Genomic DNA, 26,823 nt, shown 5'->3' with positions numbered 1-26,823 from the left:
TTTTTCTGCATGTTACACAATCAAATATTTGATCTGTCTTGTTTCAGGTCATGTGAAGGACACACGTCCATGGAATTAGCCTTTGATCTGTAAATCACCCTGTTCAGATTTTTATCATCCATTTTAGTACTTCTTAAGGAAGGGCTTGTGAGCAGACTTGGCATTTTGACTTGACAACCCTGCATGCCAGTAACTCATGAGGAATAACCATTTCTGAAAATGGACTGAATACAAGTTCCACTAGACCTCCAGAGACCCCCAGAGAGCCAGGAGGAATAGCCCAGACCAAGTCCTCGCATCATGGGTGAGTGGAGCTTCCTCAGCGGCCTCTTCGATGCCCTCCAGGTCCACTCCCCTATGCTGGGCCGCTTCTGGCTGCTGCTCATGCTGGTCTTCCGCATCCTCATCCTGGGCACTGTCGCCGGCGACTTGTTCGAAGACGAGCAGGGGGAGTTTGCCTGTAACACACTGCAGCCGGGCTGCAAGCAGGTGTGTTACGATGATGCCTTCCCCATCTCCCAGTACCGCTTTTGGGTGTTCCACATAGTCCTCATCTCCACTCCGTCCCTCATCTTCCTCATGTACGCCATGCACCACCACAACAAGAGGACCATGCAGTTAGGCCAGCCAAGGTTCAGCCAGCTGGTTAGCAACGCCGCCAGAGAAGAGCGCCATCTCCGACAGCTCTATGTTATAAACGTGGCCTTCCGTTTGGTGACAGAAGTGGGATTTCTGGTAGGTCAGTGGTGGCTGTACGGTTTCCAGGTTGAGGCCCAGTTCCCATGCAGCCGCTTCCCATGCCCCTACACGGTGGACTGCTTCGTGTCACGCCCCATGGAGAAGACAGTCTTCCTCTGTTTCTACTTCGCCGTGGGAGTGGTATCTGCCTTGTCCAGTTTCGTAGAGCTCGTCTACGCTTCATTGAAGTGGTTCCGTCCCACCGGGGAGCAGCCAGAGGAGCGGGTATGCGACTGTCAGAAGCTCCGGAACCTGCAGCAGGAGGAGGTGGAGATGGAGGAGGAGGAGGAGCAGAAAAGGAGGGGAAGGACCATGTCCGAGGGTGGGAGTAGTAGCGTCAGAATGAAGGAAGGGGCGGTGAGGGGCAGCGCCAGCAGGAAGGTGTCTAGCATTGGACACAAGAGCGTCGGATATCAGGGAAACAACCAGAGCACCAAGACCAGTGTTTCTCCTATATTCATTTAGCAGGTGCGGAAATTGTTGCCACTGCTGCAAAAAATGATGATGTAATTTTTGGTTTTAATATATGCCAGACACACTTTTAAATGGATAGTCGTTGACTCAGTGACTGGAAGTCTATTGAAACGGCTAGCCTGTCGTTGCGCTAACGCTAGTAGAAATCCACCCCCGCTACCCTTGCCACCACTGCTGAAACAAATCCTAGGGGAAACACTGAAGACAGTTACGGTGTAATTTAGATTCATTTGAAAAAAAATCATATATTCAATTAGACAGTGGATTTGAGTACATTTTGATTTGATTTATTAGGATCCCCAATCATTTCTCTAGAAGTAAATTATCTCTCCAATTTCAATTACAACCGAAAGAGCTCATGCTGTGTCTCTAGCCCTCACTCACCTCTTCTGTTTGACGGTGATACCCTTCTGCTGCAGCGACTTCTCATTGGCGAGCTGCAGGAGGGTCACCTCTTTGCGTCTGAACAGGCGGATGAAGAAGGCCTTCTCCAGCAGCTTGTCCAGGGTAGTGCTGAAGCCAATGACGACAGCTAGTTAATGCATTGTTGGTATTGTTGGTACAACAACTTTTTCCCTTTTCGATTACGGGAAATGAGGGGAAAGGAAATTGGCCCACACTTAAACGTATTTTCATTGGATTTACACAAATGAAGGCACCGTGAAAGGCTAGTTACTGTCCACGGGGTGTACATCAAATTGCATCACGCTCACGCTACATATACAGGAGATAGGCTCCTGCCCAATGGGCCATTCTGGCTTGGACCAGGCTACTTACTTACTTTAAACAAAGGAAAGTCATGTGTAATGTAATGTTATGAGGTTACATGTAACAGGTTTGCAATTTCATGCATTTGGAGTACTTTTTTTGTTTATTCTTTGTTGGTATTTAGACAAGTTATTTCCCTAAAATGAACATAAAGGAAATACTATTTTCTCTAATGTAAATTGTGGCCGGAAAAGATTTGTGTCAATACTCCATACAGGAACTGCTTGGAGACGAGACCTGTAAACAAGTCATAACGAGACTGATTGGTCAAGACTCAGGAGGATGCATGAACAACAGGGGGGGACTGATATTTGGAGCATGTACACAAAGAATCTCTGAAGTGCATACAGTATAGGCACAGTCATAACTGTGGCTCCATGGTTTCCAATAAGGCCTTCCTACATCCAGCCAATGTATTTCAGGGTTCTTGTGTGTGGACAGTGATATTTTCCAATGACATTCAAATGTGCTGGATTATACCAAAGTATTTTGCTGTTGGCGTTTACAGCAAATGTCTTATTCATCTTGATCCATTTGATGCAGACCAAGAGTGAGTTAAAATGAAGTGCAATACAGATCAAATAACTTGAATTGAATATACTGTAACTTGGTATGTGTGATGTGTATGAATCTAGTGTGCAAAATATGACCTACATGAGATCCATGATTACGTCATTTTCATAATTTAATCTCTGCTCGACTGAACCTTTGCACCCGGTGGAAAGAGCCTGCTACATAGTACTATGCAAGGTTTTCCCGTTAAGAGTGAATGAAGAATGTTGCACACTGTCTGATACCATCGGTGTTGTGAGACTGAGTAATATCTTCTTTTCACTGGCAGTGAAACATGTGCACACGAATATGCACAGGGGTATGCAAAGCCGTTTTTGTGACATGGAAATAAATGTTTTAGAATCAGTCTTGTGAACCTTTGTCTTATTTTAAAAATATACAGTTTGTAGGACTCTCAAAATAACATAGATGTACCTTTTACATAGTTGTAATAACAATCTACTTGAATGCAAGATGGTAACACCTTTCATTTCCCTTTCTCATCGGGTGGAGAAGCTAGACCCGACCAGTAAGTGGTATCTGTGGACTCAGCTTGTGTCTTTTAACTGCAGTGTGTATCAGAGAACAATGGGGGTCAGCAGAGTCATAACTATGTGTGCCTGGCCTTGTTTCTCATAGGCTGCGTTTAGACAGGCATCCCAAGTCTTGTATTTTTTTCCGCTAATTGGTCTTTTGACCAACCACATCAGATCTTTTTGCACCAGATATTTTTCAGAGCTTATCTGATTGGTCAAAATACCAATTAGTGAAACAAAGATCAGAATTGGGCTGTCTGTCTAACGCAGCCATGATATATCAGAATTATACTCAACGGCAGTTACACTGAACATGACACAAACTGCCTGGGTTTTGAGACCTTCAAAAAATATTCATACCCCTTGATTTATTGCACATTTTGTTGTGTTGCAGCCTGAATTCAAATGGATTAAATATATTTATTTTCTCACCCATCTAACCACAATACCCCATAAAGATAAAGTGAAAACATGTTTTTAGACATTTTTACTAATTTATTGAAAATGAACTACAGAAATATATAATTTTCATAAGTATTCATACCCCTGAGTCAATACTTTCTAGAAGCACCTTTGGCAGCAATTACAGTCTTTCGGGATAAGTCAAAACTGTAACTCGGCCACTCAGGAACATTCACTGTCTTCTTGGTAAGCAACTCCAGTGCAGATTTGGCCTTGTGTTTTAGGTTATTGTCCTGCTCTGTCCGATGGAAAGCAGACTGAGACAAAAAAGACATATATGGAGAGTGGTACTCAGTAATGTGTTGTATTGGATTTGCCTCAAACATAACACTTTGTATTCAGGACACAAATATTTTTTGCAGTATTACTTTAGTGCCTTGTTGAAACCAGGATGAATTTTTTTGAATATTTGTTATTCTTTACAGGCTTCCTTATTTTCACTCTGTCAATTAGTTTAGTTCTGTGAAGTAACTACAATGTTGTTGATCCATCCTCCATTTTCTCCTATCACAGCCATTAAACTCTGTTTGGCCTCATAGTGAAATCCCTAAGTGGTTTCCTTCCTCTCCGGCAACTGAGTTAGGAAGGACACCTATTTTCTTTATAGTGACTGGGTGTATTGATACACCATCCAATGAGTAATTAATAACTTCACCATACTCAAAGGGATATTTAATGTCTGATTTTAATTGTATTTTTACCCATCTACCAATATTTTGTATCTTTGCAGGGCATTGGTAAACCTCCCTGGTCTTTGTGGTTGAATTTGTGTTTGAAACTCACTGTTCGACTGAGGGACCTTACAGAACATTGCATGAGTGGGGTACAGAGATGGGGTAGTCATTAAAAATCATGCTAAACACTATTATTGCACACAGAGTCCATGCAACTTATTATGTGACTTGTTTAACACATTTTTATTCTTGAACTTACTACCTATTGACTCAAGACATTTCAGCTTTTTACTTTTTATTAATTTGTACACATTTTTAAAAAAAATAGTTGAGTAAATAAAGTGCTACCATAATTTGTACACAGATACTAATATGAATTCCTGTTCACATTTTACAATAAGGTACTGCTAAATCTCTTTCTTTTGCAGTTGTAAACCACTTATAGTAACTACTTTACTTTTGAAACCCCTTTATTAATTAAGAGTTCTTTAAAATAAGTGTTACCAACTAAAAAAAATTGTGAGGAATTAACTAAATGGATTGTTGATGTATTTGAAATATTAACAAAAGATAAAATAACATTTCTTAAATGTCTTAAATTTCTCCAGTATCATGATTATGAAAAGCAAAGGTTAAGTAACAACTCACTTTTGATTATGTATTAAATAAATGTTTTATTGTCACACAAAGGACAGGTGCAGTGAAATGTGTTGTGTTACAGGGTCAGCCATAGTAGTATGACACGTGGAGCAAATGAAGATTAAGTTTAACCAAACAAGTTAACCCCAGACTTTCACTCTTAAGGCAATATGTGTGACTTCTAGTTTTTTGTCTTAAATCAAATGAGCTTACAATATAACATTGAGCCATGTATTATCAATATTTAATAAAAGGCATCTTTCAAATAGGCTTTCAAATCTTAAGAAAGTTTTGCACAATGTATGGAGAACTTCCAATGTCAAGGCTGTTACTAGCTGTTGTAAACTCTCAAAAAGGCTTCATGTTACTTAATTTGAGAAACAGCCAATTCAGAAACAGCCTTTTCTAAAAACTGACTGGTCCAGTCCCTGGAAATGTGGACGTCACCTCAGTCGCTTCAGTAGGCTTCTGTGGCATGTTGCTGGGTCAGGGGTTTGAACAATGAGGCTAGGGATTCTTTAGGTTTGGTCAGGTATAAAATAAAAGGTTAACCAGGTAGCAAGTCAGTTCAGGAGCAGCAACCATTAGTACAGTTAGCAAACATGTACAACACCAGAATAAACATGGGCAAGGTAAGCACTGGCTGCTTATATGTTTAAAAAATATATATATACTTTAAATTCTTGTTAATCTAACTGCACTGTCCAATTTACAGTAGCAATTACAGTGAAACAATACCATGTTATTGTTTGAGGAGAGTGCACAGTTTTGAACATGAAAGTTATTAATAAACAAATTAGGCACATTTGGGCAGTCTTGATACAACATTTGGAACAGAAATGCAATGTTTCATTGGATCAGACTAAAATTTTGCACATACACTGCTGTCATCTAGTGGCCAATATCTAAATTGCACCTGGGCCTTTTTTTTTAAACGGTTGTTTTTTGTGTTGTATTATCTTTTACCAGATCTAAAGTGTGATATTCTCCTACATTCTTTTCACATTTCCACACAATTCCAAGTGTTTCCTTTCAAAAATGGTACCAGGTCCTTGCTTCAGGGCCTGAGCTACAGGCAGTTAGATTTGGGTATGTCATTTTAGGCAACATTTTTAAAAAAGGGGCCGTTCCTTAAGAGGTTTTGATTGTCATAGATTTTTATACAAAACTGCTCTTAACTAGTGTTCTAGCACACCAAGCAACAATATCATAGTTGGTTACCAGTGTGACTGAATAGCATCCAAAAATGTTGTTTCATACAATTGTTTAATTAGGTATTCACAAAAAAGCTGTGAAACCTATTGTTATTTTAGGATTTATATCCTTTGCATAAAATAGCTCAAGCATAGACTGGTAACTTTTTTTCTAGTTCGGCACACAGAAACTACAGGCCATGAGTAACTTAGTCAAAAAGAATGGCACTGATTGGCCTATAGGTGGCAATAAGTCAAACGGTATGAATACTTTCTGAAGGCAATGTATATATCAGTGGAGGCTGGTGTGAGGAGCTATAGGAGGACGGGCTCATTGTAATGGTTGGAATGGAACGGTATCAAACATATGGAGACCACGTTTGATTCCGCTCCTTTCATGCCATTTCAGCCATTACAATGAACTCATCCTCCTATAGCTCCTCCCACTAGCCTCCAATGGTATAGTTATAAAATTAATTCTTGCTGTCGATAATTGTAATGTTATATCTTCTAATAGTAACTGTATCCACTGGTTAAATGGGAGAGAGTGAGGTGGTTGCCATCTTAGAGCCCAAATTTTTTCCCAGCAGTTATCTTCTCTGATTGAATGAAGATATTCAAGAGGCTATCATCATTAAGAGAAAAAAAAGTCACATGGTAATATAAATGCTTATTTAAGATCTTGCAATGCCCTCAAGCCATTACTATCCATGATATTGCCAAGGGTATGGATTACGGATACCGCATTTGGACCATTGGGGTGATGTGAAAGGCTGTCTTCCCGATGATCGCAAGACATTATTGTTTAATATTGGAGTCTGGCTATGCCATTTAGTTCCCCGATTGCATAGTTTACCAATTTTGCGCCAAATAGAAATAGCTTGAGCAATAATAGGGCCAAAGCGTGGTTTACATTGTTTAAGAGATATGTAGATCAATGAACACCACTTCTTCCAGTGCAATGGGAGCCATCATAGTTATCTCTATTCTCAGCCAGGGAGTGGAAGAGTCATGTCTCAACCAATTTATATTTGGGTGAAATGCTAGTACTTGGAAATACAATTTGAAGTTTGGAACAGATAGCACTCCAGAGTCTATCCCTCTTTGTAAATGTGTTCATTTCATCTGGGATATCTTACCTCTCCATATACAGTTTGAAAATGACCTGTGGATTTTATGAAAGGCTCATGAAATTCAACCGAGATAATAAAAAAAAACATTTTAAACGTTTTTGGCAATGGTTTTATCTAAAGAAGGAAATATATCTATTCTTAAATATTTAAAATGAGAAATGATTGGGATTCCATAAGTAGAGGTGGGGTCCTCTGTCAGGTTCTTGGGGGGGCAGTAGGTCAGATTTGGTTAGATTTGTTTTCTAACTTGAGACAGAGCTGAATTTGTCTATGATCTTCAAAGCGTTTGGGAGAGATGAGATACATTGTCTAGATAAAGTAAGATATTGTCAGTGAATAATGAGATGACGTGTGGTCCTGTGCAGTTCAGTATAGCATAGCACTTGCATCGCCAGGGTTGTGGATTCGATTCCCATTGGGGGACCAGTGTGAAAAAAGTATGAAAATGTATGCACTCTCTACTGTAAGTCACTCTGGATGAGAGTGAAATGACTCAAATGTAAATGTGATCTGAAGAACTGAGATATATTGGTGTAAATTCTTTTGATTATCGAATTGCCTGGACCAGGGTCTCCATCGACAATAAAAATAGCAGAGGTGAGATGGGGTCACCTTGCCTTCTACTTGAGGGATTGGCATATAATATTTTAATCATATTTAATCAAACCCATTATCAGGTTTAAGGTATGACCCAGATGCAGACGGTGTCAAAGAAACAAAAGTTTATTTCTTGTACAGGGGCAGGCAAACGACAGGTCAAAGGCAGGCAGAGGTCAGTAATCCAGAGAGGGTGCAAAAGGTCCAGAACGGAAAGGCAGTCTCAGGGTCAGGTCAGGCAGGGGTGTATAATCTAGTGAGGTGGGGCAAGGTAAAGAACGGCAGGCAGGCTCAGGGTCAGGGCAGGCAGGGGTGTATAATCTAGTGAGGTGGGGCAAGGTAAAGAACGGCAGGCAGGCTCAGGGTCAGGGCAGGCAGAAGGGTCAAAACCGGGAAGGACTAGAAAACAGGAGCAAGACAGACAAGAGTAGGGGAACAAACGCTGGTAGGTTTCACAAAAACAAATTGAACTGGCAACAGACAAACAGAGAACACAGGCATAAATACACATGGGATAATGGGGAAGCTGGGCGACACTCATATGTTTCAAAACAGACCAAAGATACATTAGGATCATTGTAGAAGCTTTTTCAAAAGCTTTTTCTGCATCAGATACTAGAGAAGACCATAATCCAGCAGCTTACATAATAAAAAAAATTCAAACAGCATCTTCTAGACAATTTCACAGCACTGAGACTGCGCTTGTCAAGGTAGTGAATGACCTACTGCTATTCTTATTAGGAGGTTGGAAGACTTGGTTGGACTACGAGGACAGATTCTTAACTGGTTCAAATCCTACCTCTCTGAGCGCTAACAATTTGTTCAGCTAGTGTAAGGGATTTCTTCCATTGACGGAGAGGCGGACCAAAGCGCAACGTGGTTATTTTGATTCATGTTTTAATAAATCACTTCACATGAACAAACTAACAAAAACAAGAACCGTGAAAACCCAAACCAGCCCTATCTGGTGCAAAACACAGAGACAGGAACAATCACCCACAAACACACAGTGAAACCCAGGCTACCTAAGTATGATTCTCAATCAGAGACAACTAATGACACCTGCCTCTGATTGAGAACCATACTAGGCCAAAACAAACAGACTGCCCACCCAACTCACGCCCTGACCATACTAAATAATGACAAAACAAAGGAAATAAAGGTCAGAACGTGACAGCTAGGCAATAATTTATTTGACGTTCCTCAAGGTTCTGTGCTTGGACCCCTTTTATTTTCCTTATACATGCTACCCCTTAGAAAATGTCATCCACTAGCACAACATACACTTTCACTGCTATGCTGATGACACCCAATTGTATTTTAAACCAGACGATACTTTACAGTCAGCCTGCCGTGCATAACAGATGGTAGTAACTGGATGGTTTTAAACTGATGATACTACTTGGCCACAAGAAACTCACAAACAAAGTTTCAGCGCTCACTCTCAACATTAATGGTTGTCTCATTACACCAAACATGGACGTTAAAAACCTTGGTGTTACCTTTGACCCCGGCCTAACTTTTGACAACCACATAAAAGGCATATCCTAAACATTTCCAGTTTTTTCACTTCATCACTCAGCCAGATGCCGAAAAATTGTTCCATGCGTTTATTTAATCTTGATTGGACTACTGCAATGCCCTCCTCTCGAGCTGCACATACTGCACTATTAAAAGCCTACAACTTATACAAAACACTGCAGCTCGCATTTTAACCAACACTAGAAAGCACACCACTCCAGTTTCATCTGCCTGTATGGTATTGGTCTGATTTTATCATCTTCCTCTTAATATTTAAAACCTCTGCTTTGCCTTGCCTGGTTATATCTGACAGACATGTTCGTTCCACACAACCCCAGTGAGGGAGCTCTGCTCCCAAGGAGCTGGTCCACTTACTGTACTTAAATGCAGAACCAAAGCAGGGGGTGGAGCATTCTCTATCAAAGCTCTTCGGTTATGGAACAGTTATTGCCCTGTCAGGTTATTGCCCTGTCAGGTAAGAGAGGCAGACACCATTGAAGTTTTTAAATCACTTTTAAAACCTCACCTTTATATCCTTTAATCAGTGTTGTTTTCGGCATCCTCTGTTTTATGTCATTTTTTTTGTTCTGTTACTTTTTACCTCGTCAATTTCACGACATTCAACGAGTAGTTACAGTCTTGTCCCATCGCCGCAACTCCCATACGGACTCAGAAGAGGCGAAGGTCAAGAGCCATGCGAAGCCACACTGCTTCTCGACAAACTTCCCGCTTAACCCAGAAGCACCAATTTCTTCGGAGACAACACCGTACAACTGGCGACCGTGTCAGCATGCTACCGGCCCGCCACACAAGTCGCTAGAGTGGGATGGGCCAGCCAAACCCTCCACTAACACGGACAATTGTGCGCCGCCTCATAGGTCTCCCGGTCAGGGCCGGGATAGTGACGCCTCTAGCACTGCGATGCAGACCCTTAGACCGCTGCGCCACTCGGGATGCCCTGGTTTATGTTTTTTTATTCATACTTTTTACTGCTCCCTTTTACTTTTTTCATTTTATTGTTTTAGTGTAAAGTGAGTTGTGATTTAAAATGCACTTTACATAAAGTTTGATTTGATTTGCTACATAGACACAGGGAATGGAATTTGTGGTTGTGACATACTTAAGCGAATAATCATTCTACCCAAGGTACGTTTTTGTAACCCACAGAAAAAAATGCTAAACCCTTATGTTAATCCTTATATTAATCCCTTATAATTATATAATGCATAATATCCTGTGCATGGATATATCAATATTATGCCTTGATCCTGTCGATTCCAACATGTTGGCCTACATTGTCAGTTCCTTGTGATTATTCCTCAAATGATTATTGTTGTAAAACAGTTTAAATCTCCCAACTTTCTAAATCTCCCCATGAAGTATTTCTAGCTCAAACCTCCACCCTCTCAGCTCCCTCTATCTTTTCCCTGGACACAGCATACAGTATATTCAGATTGTGAGGAGGTGGTGCAAGGCTTTGATGTTTCATAGAACAGAATTATAGATGTCTTTTACATAACCGCTCCCTCACTGGAAGAGAGGAAAAGAGAGAGAAAAAGAGGATTATCGGCCCAAAGTTTTCAACACTCTCTCGACTGGCTGGCTGTCTCTCTCATCCTCTCCCTACCCCTCTCTCTCTCCCCTCCCCCTCTCTCTCTCTCTCATCCTCTCCCTCCCCCCTCTCTCTCTCTCATCCTCTCCCTACCCCTCTCTCTCTCATCCTCTCCCTACCCCTCTCTCTCTCACCCCTCTCTCATCCTCTCCCTACCCCCTCTCTCTCACCCTCTCCCTACCCCCCTCTCTCTCTCATCCCCCTCTCCCTCCCCTCTTGCCCATCTCTTTCTCCCCTCTCCTCCTCTCTCTCGCTCTCTCTCTCTCATCCTCTCCCTCCCCCCACATGCCCATCTCTTTCCCCCTCTCTCGCCCATCTCTTTCTCCCCTCTCATCTTCTCCCTCTCTCTCATCCTCTCCCTCCCCCTACATGCCCATCTCTTTCTCCCTCTCACCCCCTCTCTCTCTCTCATCCTCTCCCTCCCCCTCTCTTTTCACTCTCTACTATTCCCCCTCTCTCATCTCTCTCTCCCCTTTCTCCCTCCAACTCTCTCTCTCTCTCATCCTCTCCCTACCCCTCTCTCTCTCATCCTCTCCCCTACCCCTCTCTCTCTCACCCTCTCTCATCCTCTCCCTACCCCCCTCTCTCACCCCTCCCCCCCTCTCTCTCTCATCCCCCCTCTCCCTCCCCTCTTGCCCATCTCTTTCTCCCCCTCTCCTCCTCTCTCTCGCTCTCTCTCTCTCATCCTCTCCCTCCCCCCACATGCCCATCTCTTTCTCCCCTCTCCCTCCCCCTCTCTTCTCACTCTCTACTATTCCCCCTCTCTCGCCCATCTCTTTCTCTCCTCTCATCTTCTCCCTCTCTCTCTCATCCTCTCCCTCCCCCTACATGCCCATCTCTTTCTCCCCTCTCACCCCCTCTCTCTCTCTCATCCTCTCCCTCCCCCTCTCTTTTCACTCTCTACTATTCCCCCCTCTCTCATCTCTCTCTCCCCTTTCTCCCTCCAACTCTCTCTCTCTCTCTCTCTCTGTGAATCCTTGGAGGCTCCTATACGTGTTTCTGTCTGAAGTTGAATTTAGGTTGGCTGTTTGAGTGATTGTCTCTGTAGATTAGGAGAGAGGAGAGGAAAGAGAGGTAGCATATTTACCCCTCTCCCAGGGTATTTTCTTCCCTTGCCAGACGTCTTAGGGATCCCCCAGTCAACACCTGTAGCCCCCTCTGCCTCCCTCTACGCTGGGGTTCAGGACTGTTGCTGTACACTGACAGCTCCACGTGGTTGACAACCAGCCAGCTGATATCTTGGCACCTCTTCCTGTATATTCTGCCCAGAACTGATATTAGCCTACAAAGACGCAGGATGTGAATATGTACTATTCAGTGATGTGCATGGTTGACTATTCCACATGGTCATGAAGTTGCCCTGTTGGTGAGGGTTATGACCCCCATAAATACATTTCCCCCTTTTCTCTCTCTACTCTACAGAATGGACTCTTGGAAGGACTCTTGTTAACATAGAGAGAGTATGGTAACATCAAAAGGTTGGGGAAAAGAACAATCTTTATGTAATCCAACCAGTTGTCATATCAGTTGTCGTCTGAGACATTATTACTGATGATAGGATGACAAACTATATCTTGGAAGTCTATACATTCAAGTTATCAGATTCACATGGAATTGTTGTGCAATTTAAATGTTGAAATATGAAACTATTTGTGAAAAGATTAAATGTGATTTTAGTTTTTAAAATGAGAATTGTTTTCATAAGTAAAATATACTCAGTGGCCACGCCCACGTGAATAGGCATTGGTTGGAAATGATGAACCAACCCCTTTTCTACATTTCTATAAGAGCCCCCATGACTCAATTCACGGCGAACTAAGCCAACCTCAGTGTGAGCTCTGGTTGCGAATGGTTGAACGACTACAACCTAACGAAATTAACATTGTGTTCCCGATGACATGAGGACTGATGTCCATACGTTTAGAAGGGCGAATTTCAACGTGGAGGTGACGATCGCCACGCTGGAAGGATGAATTTCGACTATACCAGCCAGAATATAACATGAGCTTATAGTATGGCAACTTGTTACGGATTTTGAACTCACTATTCACTAAAGAAGTGATACATCCTAGACGTTGAGTTAGCAGCAGCAGCTGTAAACGTACATGGCCTTGGAAAGGACGGACAATCTCTTCAGAACGACAGAGTACTACAACGTATCCGTTCTACCACACAACGATGGTACGACACTGTATCCGATCTATCACAAGATGACAGACTACAACGTATCCGCCCAGAAATATTCTTCAAAGGACAAGGGAGTTCTCTGCTGGGCGACCCAGCCTTCCATCTTCGACCAATCTGTCGAAGCGCAGCTCAGTGTAAATATATTTCTTGCATTTTCCTTTTCCGAATGGGCGGTTATTTAGAATGCATAAGATTCGTTATTTCCGATAGCATAGCTTCATAAGATCAAATAGAGACCCAATCCTTTTGTTTGTCAGTCTTCCCACATTTGAATTCAAACCCAACCACCTTTCTTTGTCTAACCAGCCGTCATATCGGTTTCTTCCGCTAGGGACGTTTTCTTTTATGACATAATTAGTAATCAACGTATGATCCATCCTGTGTATATGTAATTCTGTGTGATTATTTAAATATTTAGTAAATAAATAAACCAAATTTTGTATTGCTGATTCAACTTGTTAGCCAGGGTTCATGAGGATAACCAAGAATTCTATGACGTTCAGATGAGACTGAATAAGGTGACGATTAATAAGTGATTGCTATTGATATAAAAGATTACCAGGTCTTTAAGAGTTTATTCGGAAGACAACAGCGCTATAAAAGGAATCTATAAACATTCTTCCGTGGTGCCCCAACTTCCTAGTTAATTACATTTACATGATTAGTTTAATCAGCTAATATTAATTACAGAGAATTGATTTGATAAATAGCATGTCATATATCACTTCATCCATAGTAAAGACAACATTTAATGTGACTTCAGTAACTGTACAAGAACCTCTTAAGGATGTCTAAAATGACATACCCAAATCTAACTGCCTGTAGCTCAGGACCTGAAGCAAGGATATGCATATACTTGATACCATTTGAAAGGAAACACTTTGAAGTTTGTGGAAATGTGAATGTAATGTATGAGAATATAACATTAGATCTGGTAAAAGATAATATATGACTTAGGAATCTATGTGCAATTTAGATATTGGCCACTAGATGGCAGCATCGTATGTGCAAAGTTTAGACTGATCCAATGAACCATTGCATCTCGGTTCAAAATTTGGTAGCAAGACTGCCCAAATGTGCCTAATTGGTTTATTAATAACTTTTCAAGTTCATAACTGTGCACTCTCCTCAAACAATAGCATGGAGTTATTTCACTGTAATAGCTACTGTAAATTTGACAGTGCAGTTAGATTAACAAGAATTTAAGCTTTCTGCCAATATAAGATGTGTCTATGTTCTGGGAAATTGTCTTGTTACTTACAACCTCATGCTAATCGCATTAGCCTGTGTTAGCTAAACCGTCCCCGGGGGTCCCACTGATCCAGTAGAGGTTATTAACATGCATGTGAGTGTACCAAATAGTGTGTGTAGGGTAGATATAATGGTCTAATGCAGGCCTGGGCAATTATTTTCCATGGAGGGCCATATTATAATAGATTTTTGCCATCGCGGGCCAGAATCATATTACAGGATTATACATCATGTGTATGCTTGTGTTGACAGATATATCTACTGTCTATCTACTGTCACATCCAGATATGCTACTTATTTAACTTTTTTAACATGCACAGAAATAAACCACATCCATGTTCTCATTTGGTAGGTATTTTCATTATTAAACATGCAATGAACTACACGGAGGGAAAAGTACACGGACAGAACTCTTGTTAACGGGTATGGGTATGCACAAAAACACAAGAGAGAGAGCTCAACATTACATTTAAACCACCCAACCGGTGTGAAGTCTCTGATGGGTATTGACTAGAGCAGTGAAGTCAGGTATAGTTTCTGACGTCGCTATTCGCAGGATTGCTGAGAGGTGAGAGCCAGTAAGAGGTGATCTGTGCCTTGACTTGTTATATTTCATCACTGAAAATGTCAGTTCACATACATAGGTTGACCCAAACAGTACAAACGTCTTCTGAACATGACTCCTCATCTTTGGAAATTGTTGTTCATCGAGAGATGCATAGAACCACATTAGTGGCATGGTTTTGAATAGTTCTCCAATCACTGCATCAGACTGAAGGTCGATAAGCTCAAGTTGCAGGTCAGTGGGAGAGTTATCCACATTAAAGGTGAAAGGAGAAGAAACCAACAGCATGTCATTTTACAACACTTTGAAATCCTCAAAACGATGAGAAAACTCACCGTTCAAAGCACACAGCAGCGATGTATACTTCTCCCGCTGGTCATCTGATAGGGAACAGACTAGTAGTGTCGGAAGGTGGGTGAGATTGTTGTCATCTGATAGGGAACAGACTAGTAGTGTCGGAAGGTGGGTGAGATTGTTGTCATCTGATAGGGAACAGACTAGTAGTGTCGGAAGGTGGGTGAGATTGTTGTCATCTGATAGGGAACAGACTAGTAATGTCGGAAGGTGGGTGAGATTGTTGTCATCTGATAGGGAACAGACTAGTAATGTCGGAAGGTGGGTGAGATTGTTGTCATCTGATAGGGAACAGACTAGTAATGTCGGAAGGTGGGTGAGATTGTTGTCATCTGATAGGGAACAGACTAGTAATGTCGGAAGGTGGGTGAGATTGTTGTCATCTGATAGGGAACAGACTAGTAATGTCGGAAGGTGGGTGAGATTGTTGTCATCTGATAGGAACAGACTAGTAATGTCGGAAGGTGGGTGAGATTGTTGTCATCTGATAGGGAACAGACTAGTAATGTCAGAAGGTGGGTGAGATTGTTGTCATCTGATAGGGAACAGACTAGTAATGTCGGAAGGTGGGTGAGATTGTTGTCATCTGATAGGGAACAGACTAGTAATGTCGGAAGGTGGGTGAGATTGTTGTCATCTGATAGGGAACAGACTAGTAGTGTTGGAAGGTGGGTGAGATTGTCTGCTTCTACTTGCCGGGTCAGGAGGAGTAATTTTCCCTTGACGGCTTTGACAAGGCTGTACATCTGATGTGCAAAAAGGCCCTTCCCTTGTAGTTTGGAATTCAGTTCATTCATGAGGGCCATGATGTCCACAGTGAAGGCAAAATCAGCCAACCATTCTTTATATTGCAGTTGAGGGAAATCCACATATTTTCCATCCATTTGCAAAAACTCAGCAATATCAGACTTCAGGTCCCACACACTTTTAAGCACCTTCCCCAAACTCAGTCATCTCACGTTTGTGTGGTAGGGGAGATCTGCATGACCCGACTCTGTCTCTTCCAACAGTGAGACAAACTGCATGTGGTTTAAAGATTTTGCTCTTATGAAGTTAATTACTTTAGTGACTGTATCCACAAAATGGCTCATTTTCAGAACACATTTACAGAGCACCTCTTGATGAATAATGCAATTATTCATGCAATTAATGCAATTTTCTGGTCTGGGTTCAGCTCAGCTACTTGGTCTTGTATCCTTTTCAAAAGGCTAATGTTTTTTCCTGTGAAGTTTGGGCACCCATCAGTGGTCACACTGGATAACTTTTCAAAACTCAGTCCCAGCTTTGCCGCACACTTATTAACCTCCAATAAATGTTTCCCTGTGCTCTTCATTGACTGCACTGAAGCAAGCCCCTCTGTCATTTCAAAGTCAGGGGTTATGCTTCGTAAGAATATCAATAACTGCGCCATGTCACTTGCATCACTGCTCTCATCCAGGGCCAAGAAGAAATAGGTGAAATCCTTTACCTTGTCTTTCAACTGTTGTTCCATATTCTCTGCGAAGTCCTCAACACGCCGTGTCACTGTTCGTCTTGGCAGAGAAACATTTCCTAACAGCTCTTTCTTCTCGGGTCAAAGTATTGCTGCAGAGTCAATTATTCCTATATTTCTCTGCATGCTTTGTCTTTCAAGACATCGTTGCTATCTTTGCACAATAAGCAAACAGTTTTTCCTTATATCTCAATAAAGAAATATTTCGATGTCCACTCTTGCTGGAACACCCTACATTCATTTTCTACTTCCCTTTTCTTAGAAAAATATTTTTTTGCGCAATTTCTAGCTAGCTACTATTTGTGGCGTGTGTCAGCTTGTCCTTGCGCAGTTACTATTTATACGTGTCTTCAAAATAAATGTCCCACAAGCGGTGGGAGTTACATCATTACACAAAGGTGAGTATTCATTGGGCTTTTAATTTGAAAAAACAAATACGTTTTTCAAAACTTTACTATCACAAATTCTTTATGTGATCTGAGCATGATTCCGCGGGCCGTATTGAATCAGGTCGAAGGCCGCATACGGACCCCGGGCCGGTCTTTGCCTAGGCCTGGTCTAATGACTATAACCCATGTAACACCTAGCTTAGTGCCTATCATAGAAATACAATGGCTAGAACAGCCAAAGCCCCTTTAATTCTACTGTGGTAGCCCCTCTGGCCTCTGACTCCAGCCACAGAGCCCGGGTGCCGCTGTCCGGTTCAGCTCACTGGACAGTACTCCTCAGTCTATGGAGTTGCTAGAGAACAGGGGTCACTCTGCTGTATCCTCTCCCTCCCTTTCTCCTTCTCTCCCTTCCTCTTTTATCAGAACCTCAGGACTGCTACTGTGTAAAAGTGGTACCACACTCTCTCTCTCTCTCTCTCTCTCTCTCTCTCTCTCTCTCTCAAATCACGTTTAAATCCAACCATTTTTTGGAAAGTATTACCTAACGCATAAGAAAAATAGAGACAAGCCTGATGGAAATGGCAAATGGGTGGATATGATTTTGTTAGGGAAATACAGTTGAGGTCGGAAGTTTACATACACCTTAGCCAAATACATTTAAACTCAGTTTTTCACAATTTATGACATTTAGTCCTAGTAAAAATTCCCTGTCACTTTATTTTAAGAATGTGAAATGTCAGAATAATAGTAGAGAGAATTATTTATTTCAGCTTTTATTTCTTTCATCACATTTCCAGTGGGTCAGAGGTTTACATACACTCAATTAGTATTTGATAGCATTGCCTTTAAATTGTTTAACTTGGGTCAAACGTTTCGGGTAGCCTTCCACAAGCTTCCCACAATAAGTTGGATGAATTTTGGCCCATTCCTCTTGACAGAGCTAGTGTAACTGAGTCAGGTTTGTAGGCCTCCTTGCTCGCACACGTTTTTTCAGTTCTGCCCATAAATGTTCTATAGGTTTGAGGTCAGGGCTTAGTGATGACCACTCTAATACCTTGACTTTGTTGTCCTTAAGCCATTTTGCCACAACTTTGTATATATTCTTGGGGTCAATGTCCATTTGGAAGACCCATTTGCGACCAAGCTTTAACTTCCTGACTGATGTCTTGAGATGTTGCTTCAATATATCCACATAATTTTCCTACCTCATGATGCCACCTATTTTGTGAAGTGCACCAGTCCCTCCTGCAGCAAAGCACCCCCACAACATGATGCTGCCACCCCCATGCTTCACAGTTGGGATGGTGTTCTTTGGCTTGCAAGCCTCCCCCTTTTCCTCCAAACATAATGATGGTGATTATGGCCAAGCAGTTTTATTTTTGTTTCATCAGACCAGAGGACATTTCTACAAAAAGTATGATCTTTGTCCCCATGTGCAGTTGCAAACTGTAGTCTGGCTTTTTTATGGCGGTTTTGGAGCAGTGGCTTCTTCCCTGCTGAGCGGCCTTTCAGGTTATGTCGATATAGGACTTGTCTTACTGTGGATATCGATAGTTTTGTACGTGTTTCCTCCAGCATCTTCAAAAGGTCCTTTGCTGTTGTTCTGGGATTGATTTGCACTTTTCGCTCCAAAGTACGTTCATCTCTAGGAGACAGAACGCGTCTCCTTCCTGAGCGGTATGACTGCTGCATGGTCCTATGGTGTTTATACTTGCGTACTATTAGCTTCTAAAGCCATGACATAATTTTCTGAAATTTTCCAAGCTGATTAAAAGCACAGTCAACTTAGTGTATGTAAACTTCTGACCCACTGGAATTGTGATACAGTGAATTATAAGTGAAATAATCTGTCTGTAAACAATTGATGGACAAATTACTTGTGTCATGCACAAAGTAGATGTCCTAACCGACTTGCCAAAACTATAGTTTGTTAACCAGAAATTTGTGGAGTGGTTGAAAAACTCGTTTTAATGACTCCAACCTAAGTTTATGTAAACTTCCGACTTTAACTGTAGACTTCGAGACAATTGTGATGGAAACAATGATATAATAACCGAAGTAAAGTTGGAGTCACACGATGATATGTTGTGTTATCCTCCCACCACGACGTGGGATGTGGAAAAGCATAAAGAGTTTATTTGGCAGATGGAATAATTTATGCAGAACTTCACATGGTTAAGTGAATGGTGATGAGCATGATGCAAATATCCAATTAATATTGAGGGTGTTATTTGTATGCTGGGAACATGATGATCGTGTTTGCCTGCCAATTATGAAATATAAATGATCTTGCTCTTATTCTACCCTCTTCACTTTGTCAGCGAACTGTTGTCTAGAGAGCATGCACCAAGACAAGATGGGCCAAGTTAGCTTTTTATCACAACAGTTTTTGTCACCAAACCATCAGTAAAGTTGAAAATGTGATGGAAATGCATTGAACTTCAGTTTTTTATTTGGTACATGGAAACATATGCGAAAAAAGTGTTTTTCGCACAAAAAAAAGCTTTTCATCCTCAACAAGACAGTTTGATGGAAACCCTCCTATCTGTTAATGATTTTTTACGCAGATATTTGATAGTGAGTGTGTTTGTGCGTGTGTCCTGGTGCGCTCATATGTGGACCTAGGCATGTCTGTGTCCATGTGTGTGTGTGTGCATGTGTGTGTGTGCTTTTGCGACCTTGTGCACTCATACGTATGTATATGTCCTTGTATATTCATTTGTAGCCCTGTGTGTGTGTGTGTGTGTGTATGTGTGTCGTCCTTGAGCGCACATATCTGTGTGTGTTAGTGCGGCGTGCAGTGTGCAGAGCCTGTCCAGAGCAGTGTGCTCAGCAGTCGTGCTCGGCAGCACACTAACGCGATGTGACAGGGCAGAAATACCAGCTCCACCGCCCACACATCATCTCCTCTCCCCGCGCTACACCCACTTCCCATTGGCTCCTCACCTCTGATGCTCTTGTCTTCTGCTTGGAGACAGGAGGACCTAACCTCCACCTTCCTATCCCTCCATCCCCCTATCGCCTGTTCAACCAACTTCACACCATTAGGTGTAGATCCAGGAAATGTTAATGTCATGTGGTCTGTGGTAGTTGGTATTGGATCAAACACATCAAACTAATGGTAGCCATGAGTTTGATACCATTCCGTTCAATCCATTCCAGCCATTGATGTCAGTCAGCTCACCTCCGTACCCGTCCCTCAAGGCATTCTTGTTATTTTCTTATTTCTTCCTCCTCTGCTTGGTTGCTTCACAACAGACCAAGGTGACGATCATATAGCATGTCATTTGACCTTTGCGGCTGTCAATGATTTGACTTCTGACCTTTAACCCTACGCGTGTTTGATCAGTGCTGTCGAATAGATCATAAAAGTTGAGCGGCCATCATTGGTGGCTGGTGGCACTTTAAATGGGGAGGACGGGCTCATAGTAATGGCTGGAATGGAATCAATGGAATGGTATCAAAAACCCATCAAACACCTGGTTTTCCGTATATTTGATACCATTTTATTAACGCCATTCCATCTATTATTATGAGCCGTCCTCCCCTCACCAGCCTCCACTGGTAGCCATACATAATTCTTATCAGTTCTTGATTCTTACCTAATAAGCAGTGTATTTTAAAGCTGAGTGGGGAATAAAAAGGCAGATCCCCCGAAGCAGAAATAGAAATACTGTAGAAGCATTGCTCTCTTGACATTCAGATTAAAGGATGAAAACTTCGATATGAAGTACTCTGCCTCTGTGCATACTGGTGTAGGTTATACAATTTACTTTTCGGACGGTGCCCTTTAAGAAATGGCCTCCTCATCAGTTTGACAATCATATAACATGTTATTTGACCTTAGTGGTTGTCAGAATTTGACATTTCACTACTGTAGAATATACAGCGCATCAGCATGACACAATCTTTCCCACTGGTCACACACTGGTTGAATCAATGTTTTTTCCACGTCATTTCAGTTCAATTACGCCGGAAACCAACGTGGGATAGAAAAACAATAACAAAAACATACAGTGCCAGTCAAAAGTTTGGACACACCTACTCATTCAAGGGTTTTTCTTTATTTTTACTATTTTCTACATTGTAGAATAATAGTGAAGACATCAAAACCATCAAATAGCACACATGGAATCATGTAATAACTCAAAAAAAAGTGTTAAACAAATCAAAATATATTTTACATTGGAGATTCCTCAAAGTAGCCACCCTTTGCCTTGATAACAGCTTTGCACACTCTTAGCATTCTGTCAACCAGCTTCATGAGGTAGTCACCTGGAGTGCTGCTTTTCCTTCACTCTGCGGTTCAGCTCATCTCAAACCATCTCAATTGAGTTGAGGTCGGGTGATTGCGGAGGCCAGGTCATCTGATGCAGCACTCCATCCACTCTCCTTTTTGGTCAAATAGCCCCTACACAGCCTGGAGGTGTGTTTTGGGTCATTGTCCTGTTGAAAAACCAATGATTGTCCCACTTAACACAAACCAGATGGGATGGCATATCACTGCAGAATGCTGTGGTAGCCATGCTGGTTAAGTGTGCCTTGAATTCTAAATAAATCACAGACAGTGTCACCAGAAAAGCACCATCACACCTCCTCCTCCATGCTTCACAGTAGGAACCACACATGCAGAGATCATCCGTTCCCCTACTCTGCGTCTCACGAAGACACATGGGTTGAAACCAAAAATCTAAAATTTGGACTCATTAGACCAAAGGATAGATTTCCACCGGTCTAATGTCCATTGCTCTTGTTTCTTGGCCCAAGCAAGTCTCTTCTTATTATTGGTGTCCTTTAGTAGTGGTATCTTTGCAGCAATTCGACCACGAAGGCCTGATTCACGCAGTCTCTACTGAACAGTTGATGTTGAGATGTGTCTGTTACTGTAACGTCTGCTTCCAACTCACACCCTCAAACACGTAGATCCCCTGAACACAGCTCACTCTCCAGATCCCACACTATTTAGTTCAGTTCTTTGCACCCCATCACTGTGAAGTATTGTTTGTTTTGTGACACATGGCTTTCAGAGCACTAGGTTTCCCGTGATTGATAGTTTTTGCCTGCCTCACAAATGACGCCTTTTGCCGATTCCCTGCCAGTACTTTAGCCTATCGGATTTCCTGTTATCTACCTATTGCCTGATCTTCTGGATTACGCTACTAGCCTTTCCCTGCCTGTGCTGTTGCCCTTTTGGACCCCCTGTGTATGACCTTCTGCCTGCCCCTGGACCCAGCTACCTGCCTCCTCCTGTGGTCCTTTGCAAGCGCCCTGCGCTTGAAACCAGCTCTCTGTCTCCCCTCATGTTAATAACAGTTACTTGTGAAGCATTTATTTGGGCTGCAATCTGAGGTGCAATTAATTGCAGATTTCTGAGGCTGGTAACTCTATTGAACTTATCCTCTGCAGTATAGGGAACTCTGGGTCTTTCTTTCCCCTGGCGGTCCTCATGAGAGCCAGTTTCATCATAGCGCTTGATGGATTTTGTGACTGCACTTGAAACTTTCTAAGTTCTTGACATTTTCCGAATTGACTGATCTTCATGTCTTTAAGTAATGATGGACTGTCGTTTCTCTTTGCTTATTTGAGATGTTCTTGCCATAATATGGACTTGATCTTTTACCAAATAGGGCTATGTTCTGTATATCAACCCTACCTTGTAACAACAACTGATTGGCTCAAATGCATTAAGAAGGAAAGAAATACCACAAATTAACTTATTGTATACCAGGTGACCAACTCATGAATCTGGTTGAGAGAATGCCAATAGTGTGCAAAACTGTCATCAAGGCAAAGGATGGCTACTTGGAAGAATCTCAAATATAAAATATTTGTTTATTTGTTTAACACATTTTTGGTTACTACATTCTTCCATGTGTTATTTCATAGTTTTGATGTCTTCACTATTATTCTATAATGTAGAATGAGTAGGTGTGTCAACTTTTGACTCGTACTGTATATACTGTATACAACATTTAAAAAAACGTGGAATAGACGTTGAATTGACGTCTGTGCCCAGTGGGTTGATTCTTCCCAAATAAGAAGTGTATTCTATCGTTCAGTGGGGTTATAAGATGGAAAGTCCCCTGAAGCACACGTAGAAGTAGAAGCATTGCTCCCTTGACCTTCGCTTAAAAGCTTCTATATAAAGACGAAGGCTCTGTTTTCTCCCTTGAGCTCGGCCCTTCTAAACAGTTATTTTTCTGTTTCCTCGTCTCTCTCCTCCCTTTCTCTGTACTGTGTCTGTCCTTTATTCCCTCTCTCCCTCCCTCCGTGCTGTTTTTCTCTCTGTCCTCTGGGAAAGGAGAGGGCTGCATGCAGACATGGTGTGGATCACTGAACTTTAAGACAGTGCCTCTGAAGCCCTCCATTTCTCTAGATTACGGTTTCGAAAGCTCTTCGTGGGATGCAGGAAACTGATATGATGTTCTGTTCTCTGCCATTGTTATTGTACGGGGGCTACTGCTCATGTTGGAACGGGGTATTTTTCATTTGTGCTGCTCATATATTGCATTGTCCGTCTCCCCGTGTGCTTGTCATATGTATGGTATTAACTTGTGTTTCGATATCCCTTTGCTGTTATCCCCTCTTCAAACAAACATATTGGGTTTGACAGAATGCTGTGTATGCATGTAATACTACTCTTTGACCTTAATCCTTGGACAGAGGTCCATGCTTTCGACTGCATTCTTCTCCAGTCCAGTGGGCATATTCCTTAATTCATGCTTTTTTTCTTTTCCTCAATTCTGTCTCCTTGTCTCCTTCTCAACCGTATTGGAGGAGAAGATCCAAGCTCCCTCCCCTCGGACCTTCTTCACCCATGTGTTTTGAGAGTCAGACGAGGAGGAAAGAGCATGCGAGGAACCTTAGACAGATCAATTGAGAAAGAGCCTGAGCCTCCCAGGAGCCCCTCTGCTGTCCATTAACCAATGTAATGACTTGATCGCCTAAGTGGACGTATAAAATACTATTTGTAAGCTGTGGGCCAATTGGGGTAAATCAGGAAGAATTGGAACAGCCCTGCAGAATGTGATGTGTGGTTGTCTCACCTAGCTATCTTAAGATGAATGTGCTAATTTGAAGTCGCTCTGGATAAGAGTGTCTGCTAAATGACTAACTCCAGAAAGTTAGTCTCCAGAAAGTGTGCTGCTTTTGACCAGAGCCCTGGACTATTTTTGTTGTATAAAAAATGTAATGAACCTTTATTTAACTATTGAGGCAATAGGGTGTATAATTTGACATGTAGCCTTGGTAATAAACATCACTTGTGAAATGAAACTGCAAATACATTTGTTGAATTCCTTCCTGAAAACCGCTACACCGTTATTCTTTAACTATTCACATGATGTTAGAGACCAGTTCTGGACATGACATCTACCAGCAGGTGGCGATATTGGCTTACCTGTTCTTAGGTCAAACCCAACAACTCCTTGGACGCAATTGAGCCCTTTCAGAAACTTTTTTGGTGTACGTGTGTGCGACCGTGCGTGCGACCGGGCGTGTGTATGTCTGCAATGCACTGTGTGAGGATGAGGATCAGAGAGTTCATGTAATATGCCGACGCAAGCATGTGACAAGCAAGGGAGTGCATTTCTGAATTTCAGAACGTTTGTGCTCAAGTTTCCACGTCTGTGTGTGACCTGTCTGTCCTCTAGCCCCGCTCTCTAGGCAGGTAACCTTTAGTGTCTGTGTGCCTGCCTGCCGGTTAGCGAGCCGCACTGAGCCATGTGGTGCGCCCTTGCCCTTGTCCTTTTCTCAGGGTTCCGGGAGATGTGATGTGACATTGGGGGCGAGGAGGAAGAGGAAGAGGTGTAGTGGGGGAGGTAGGTAGTCCCTATCAGGTCTTTGGCAGTTTCTCAGTAGAATAGTCCCTACACAGGCAGCCAAGCTTACAGCTAGAGTAACCCATATGACAGTACAGACAGTGTGCAGAAAAGCACAAAATCACATAGATAGGCCTACACAGTCACAGAGCCATATATTGCTCTATACTGTATATGGTAGGATGTCCAATCGAAAATGCATATTATGACCAATGGGGAAAATGTGTTAATCCTGTAGATACTTACCTAAGAAAACCAGTGTTCCAAACCTCATGTCTCTATCATAATGCGTTCGAAGGTTATTGCCGTTTTTCCCCTTGTAGGACGACCAAGTTTAGTGGGACTAGATCAATGCAGGCCAGACAAAAAAAAGTGGTAAAAAATCTGGAAAATAGCAGAAAGGAAAACTGCCAGGCTCCCGTTGAACTCGTCATCGTTCTTCTCGCATCCGGAGGACATAAAACAATAGAGGTAAGATATATATCGATTTTGAGACATGACGTGTAGTATTTTCATATTTTACTATACAGTTTTCATATTGATGCAAAATTCTTCTTATTTTTCAAAGATTCCTCAGAAAATCTGTAAAAATATCTGTGAAATGTCAACATAGCAGTGAGAGTACCGCAAGCGGTTTTATTTTCAAAGACTTTTACATTTAATTCAGCTCTTGTCATGACAATAATTACGTAGCTTTTTTACGACCTGCGGAAACAACTTTGCACACAAGCACCACTACATGTAAATCCTCAAAAGTATTCTTAGATATGACGCTACAAGCTTGGCACACCTGTATTTGGGGAGTTTCCCATTCTTCTCTGCAGATCCTCTCAAGCTCTGTCAGGTTGGATGGGGAGCGTTGCTGCACAGCTATTTTCAGGGCTCTCCAGAGATGTTTGATCAGGTTGAAGTCCGGGCTCTAAATGGGCCACACAAGGACATTCAGAGACTTGTCCTGTAGCCACTCCTGCATTCTCTTGGCTGAGTGCTTAGGGTCATTGTCCTGTTGGAAGATAAACCTTCACCCCAGTCTGAGGTCCTGAGCACTCTGGAGCAGGTTTTCATCAGGGATCTCTCTGTACTTTGCCTCGATCCTGACAAATCTCCCAGTCCCTGTTGCTGAAAGACTTCCCCACAGGATGATGCTGCCGCCTACCATGCTTCACCATAGGGATGGTGCCAGGTTTCCTCCAGACGTGACGCTTGGCATTCAGGCCAAAGAGTTCAATCTAGGTTTCATCAGACCAAAGAATCTTGTTTCTCATGGTCTGAGAGTTTTAAGGTGCTTTTTGGCTAACTCTAAGAGAGCTGTCATGTGTCTTTTACTGAGGAGTGGCTTCCATCTGACTAATCAACCATAAAGGCCTGATTGGTGAAATGCTGCAGAGATGGTTGTCCTTCTGGAAGTTTCTCCCATCTCCACAGAGGAACTCTAGAGCTCTGTCAGTGTGACCATCAGGTTTTTTGTCACCTCCCTGATCAAGGTCCTTCTCCTCTATTTGCTCAATTTGGCTGGGCAGCCAGACACTAGGAAGAGTCTTGGTGGTTCCAAACGTCTTCCATTTAAGAATGATGGAGGTCACTGTGTTCTTGGGGACCTTCAATGCTGCAGAAATGTTTTGTTACCCTTCCCCAGATTTGTGCCTCGACACAATCCTGTCTCGGAGCTCTTCTGACAATTCCTTTGACCTCATGACTTGCTTTTTGCTCTGACATGCACTGTCAACTGTGGGACCTTATATAGACAGGTGTGTGCCTTTCCAAAGGTTATATAGACAGGTGTGTGCCTTTCCAAATCATGTCTAATCAATTGAATTTACCGCAGATGGACTCCAATCAAGTTGTACTAAACATCTCAAGGATGAT

The 26,823-nt window shown here is 42.2% G+C and overlaps 1 protein-coding gene and 1 pseudogene across 1 annotated transcript; one reads left to right on the top strand and one right to left on the bottom strand.

Annotated features, from left to right (window-relative positions):
* Positions 1–300: 300 nt before the first annotated feature.
* Positions 301–2,899, top strand: LOC115106527 (gap junction delta-3 protein-like). Its single transcript, XM_029629355.2, has one exon. It carries the CDS (start codon positions 301–303, stop codon positions 1,201–1,203), a length of 903 nt encoding a protein of 300 aa, XP_029485215.1. The 3' UTR covers positions 1,204–2,899.
* On the bottom strand, positions 1,593–16,748 carry LOC115106528 (general transcription factor II-I repeat domain-containing protein 2B-like; annotated as a pseudogene).
* Between the last annotated feature and the right edge of the window lie 10,075 nt (positions 16,749–26,823).

This window comes from Oncorhynchus nerka, linkage group LG23 (genome assembly GCF_034236695.1).
Source record: "Oncorhynchus nerka isolate Pitt River linkage group LG23, Oner_Uvic_2.0, whole genome shotgun sequence".
Lineage (NCBI taxonomy): Eukaryota > Metazoa > Chordata > Actinopteri > Salmoniformes > Salmonidae > Oncorhynchus > Oncorhynchus nerka.
This window is presented reverse-complemented; position numbering and strand designations above follow the sequence as displayed.

Bases quoted from the DNA above. Each gene is read 5' to 3' on its own strand.
- LOC115106527 (XM_029629355.2), top strand. From the start codon at position 301: ATGGGTGAGTGGAGCTTCCTCAGCGGCCTCTTCGATGCCCTCCAGGTC.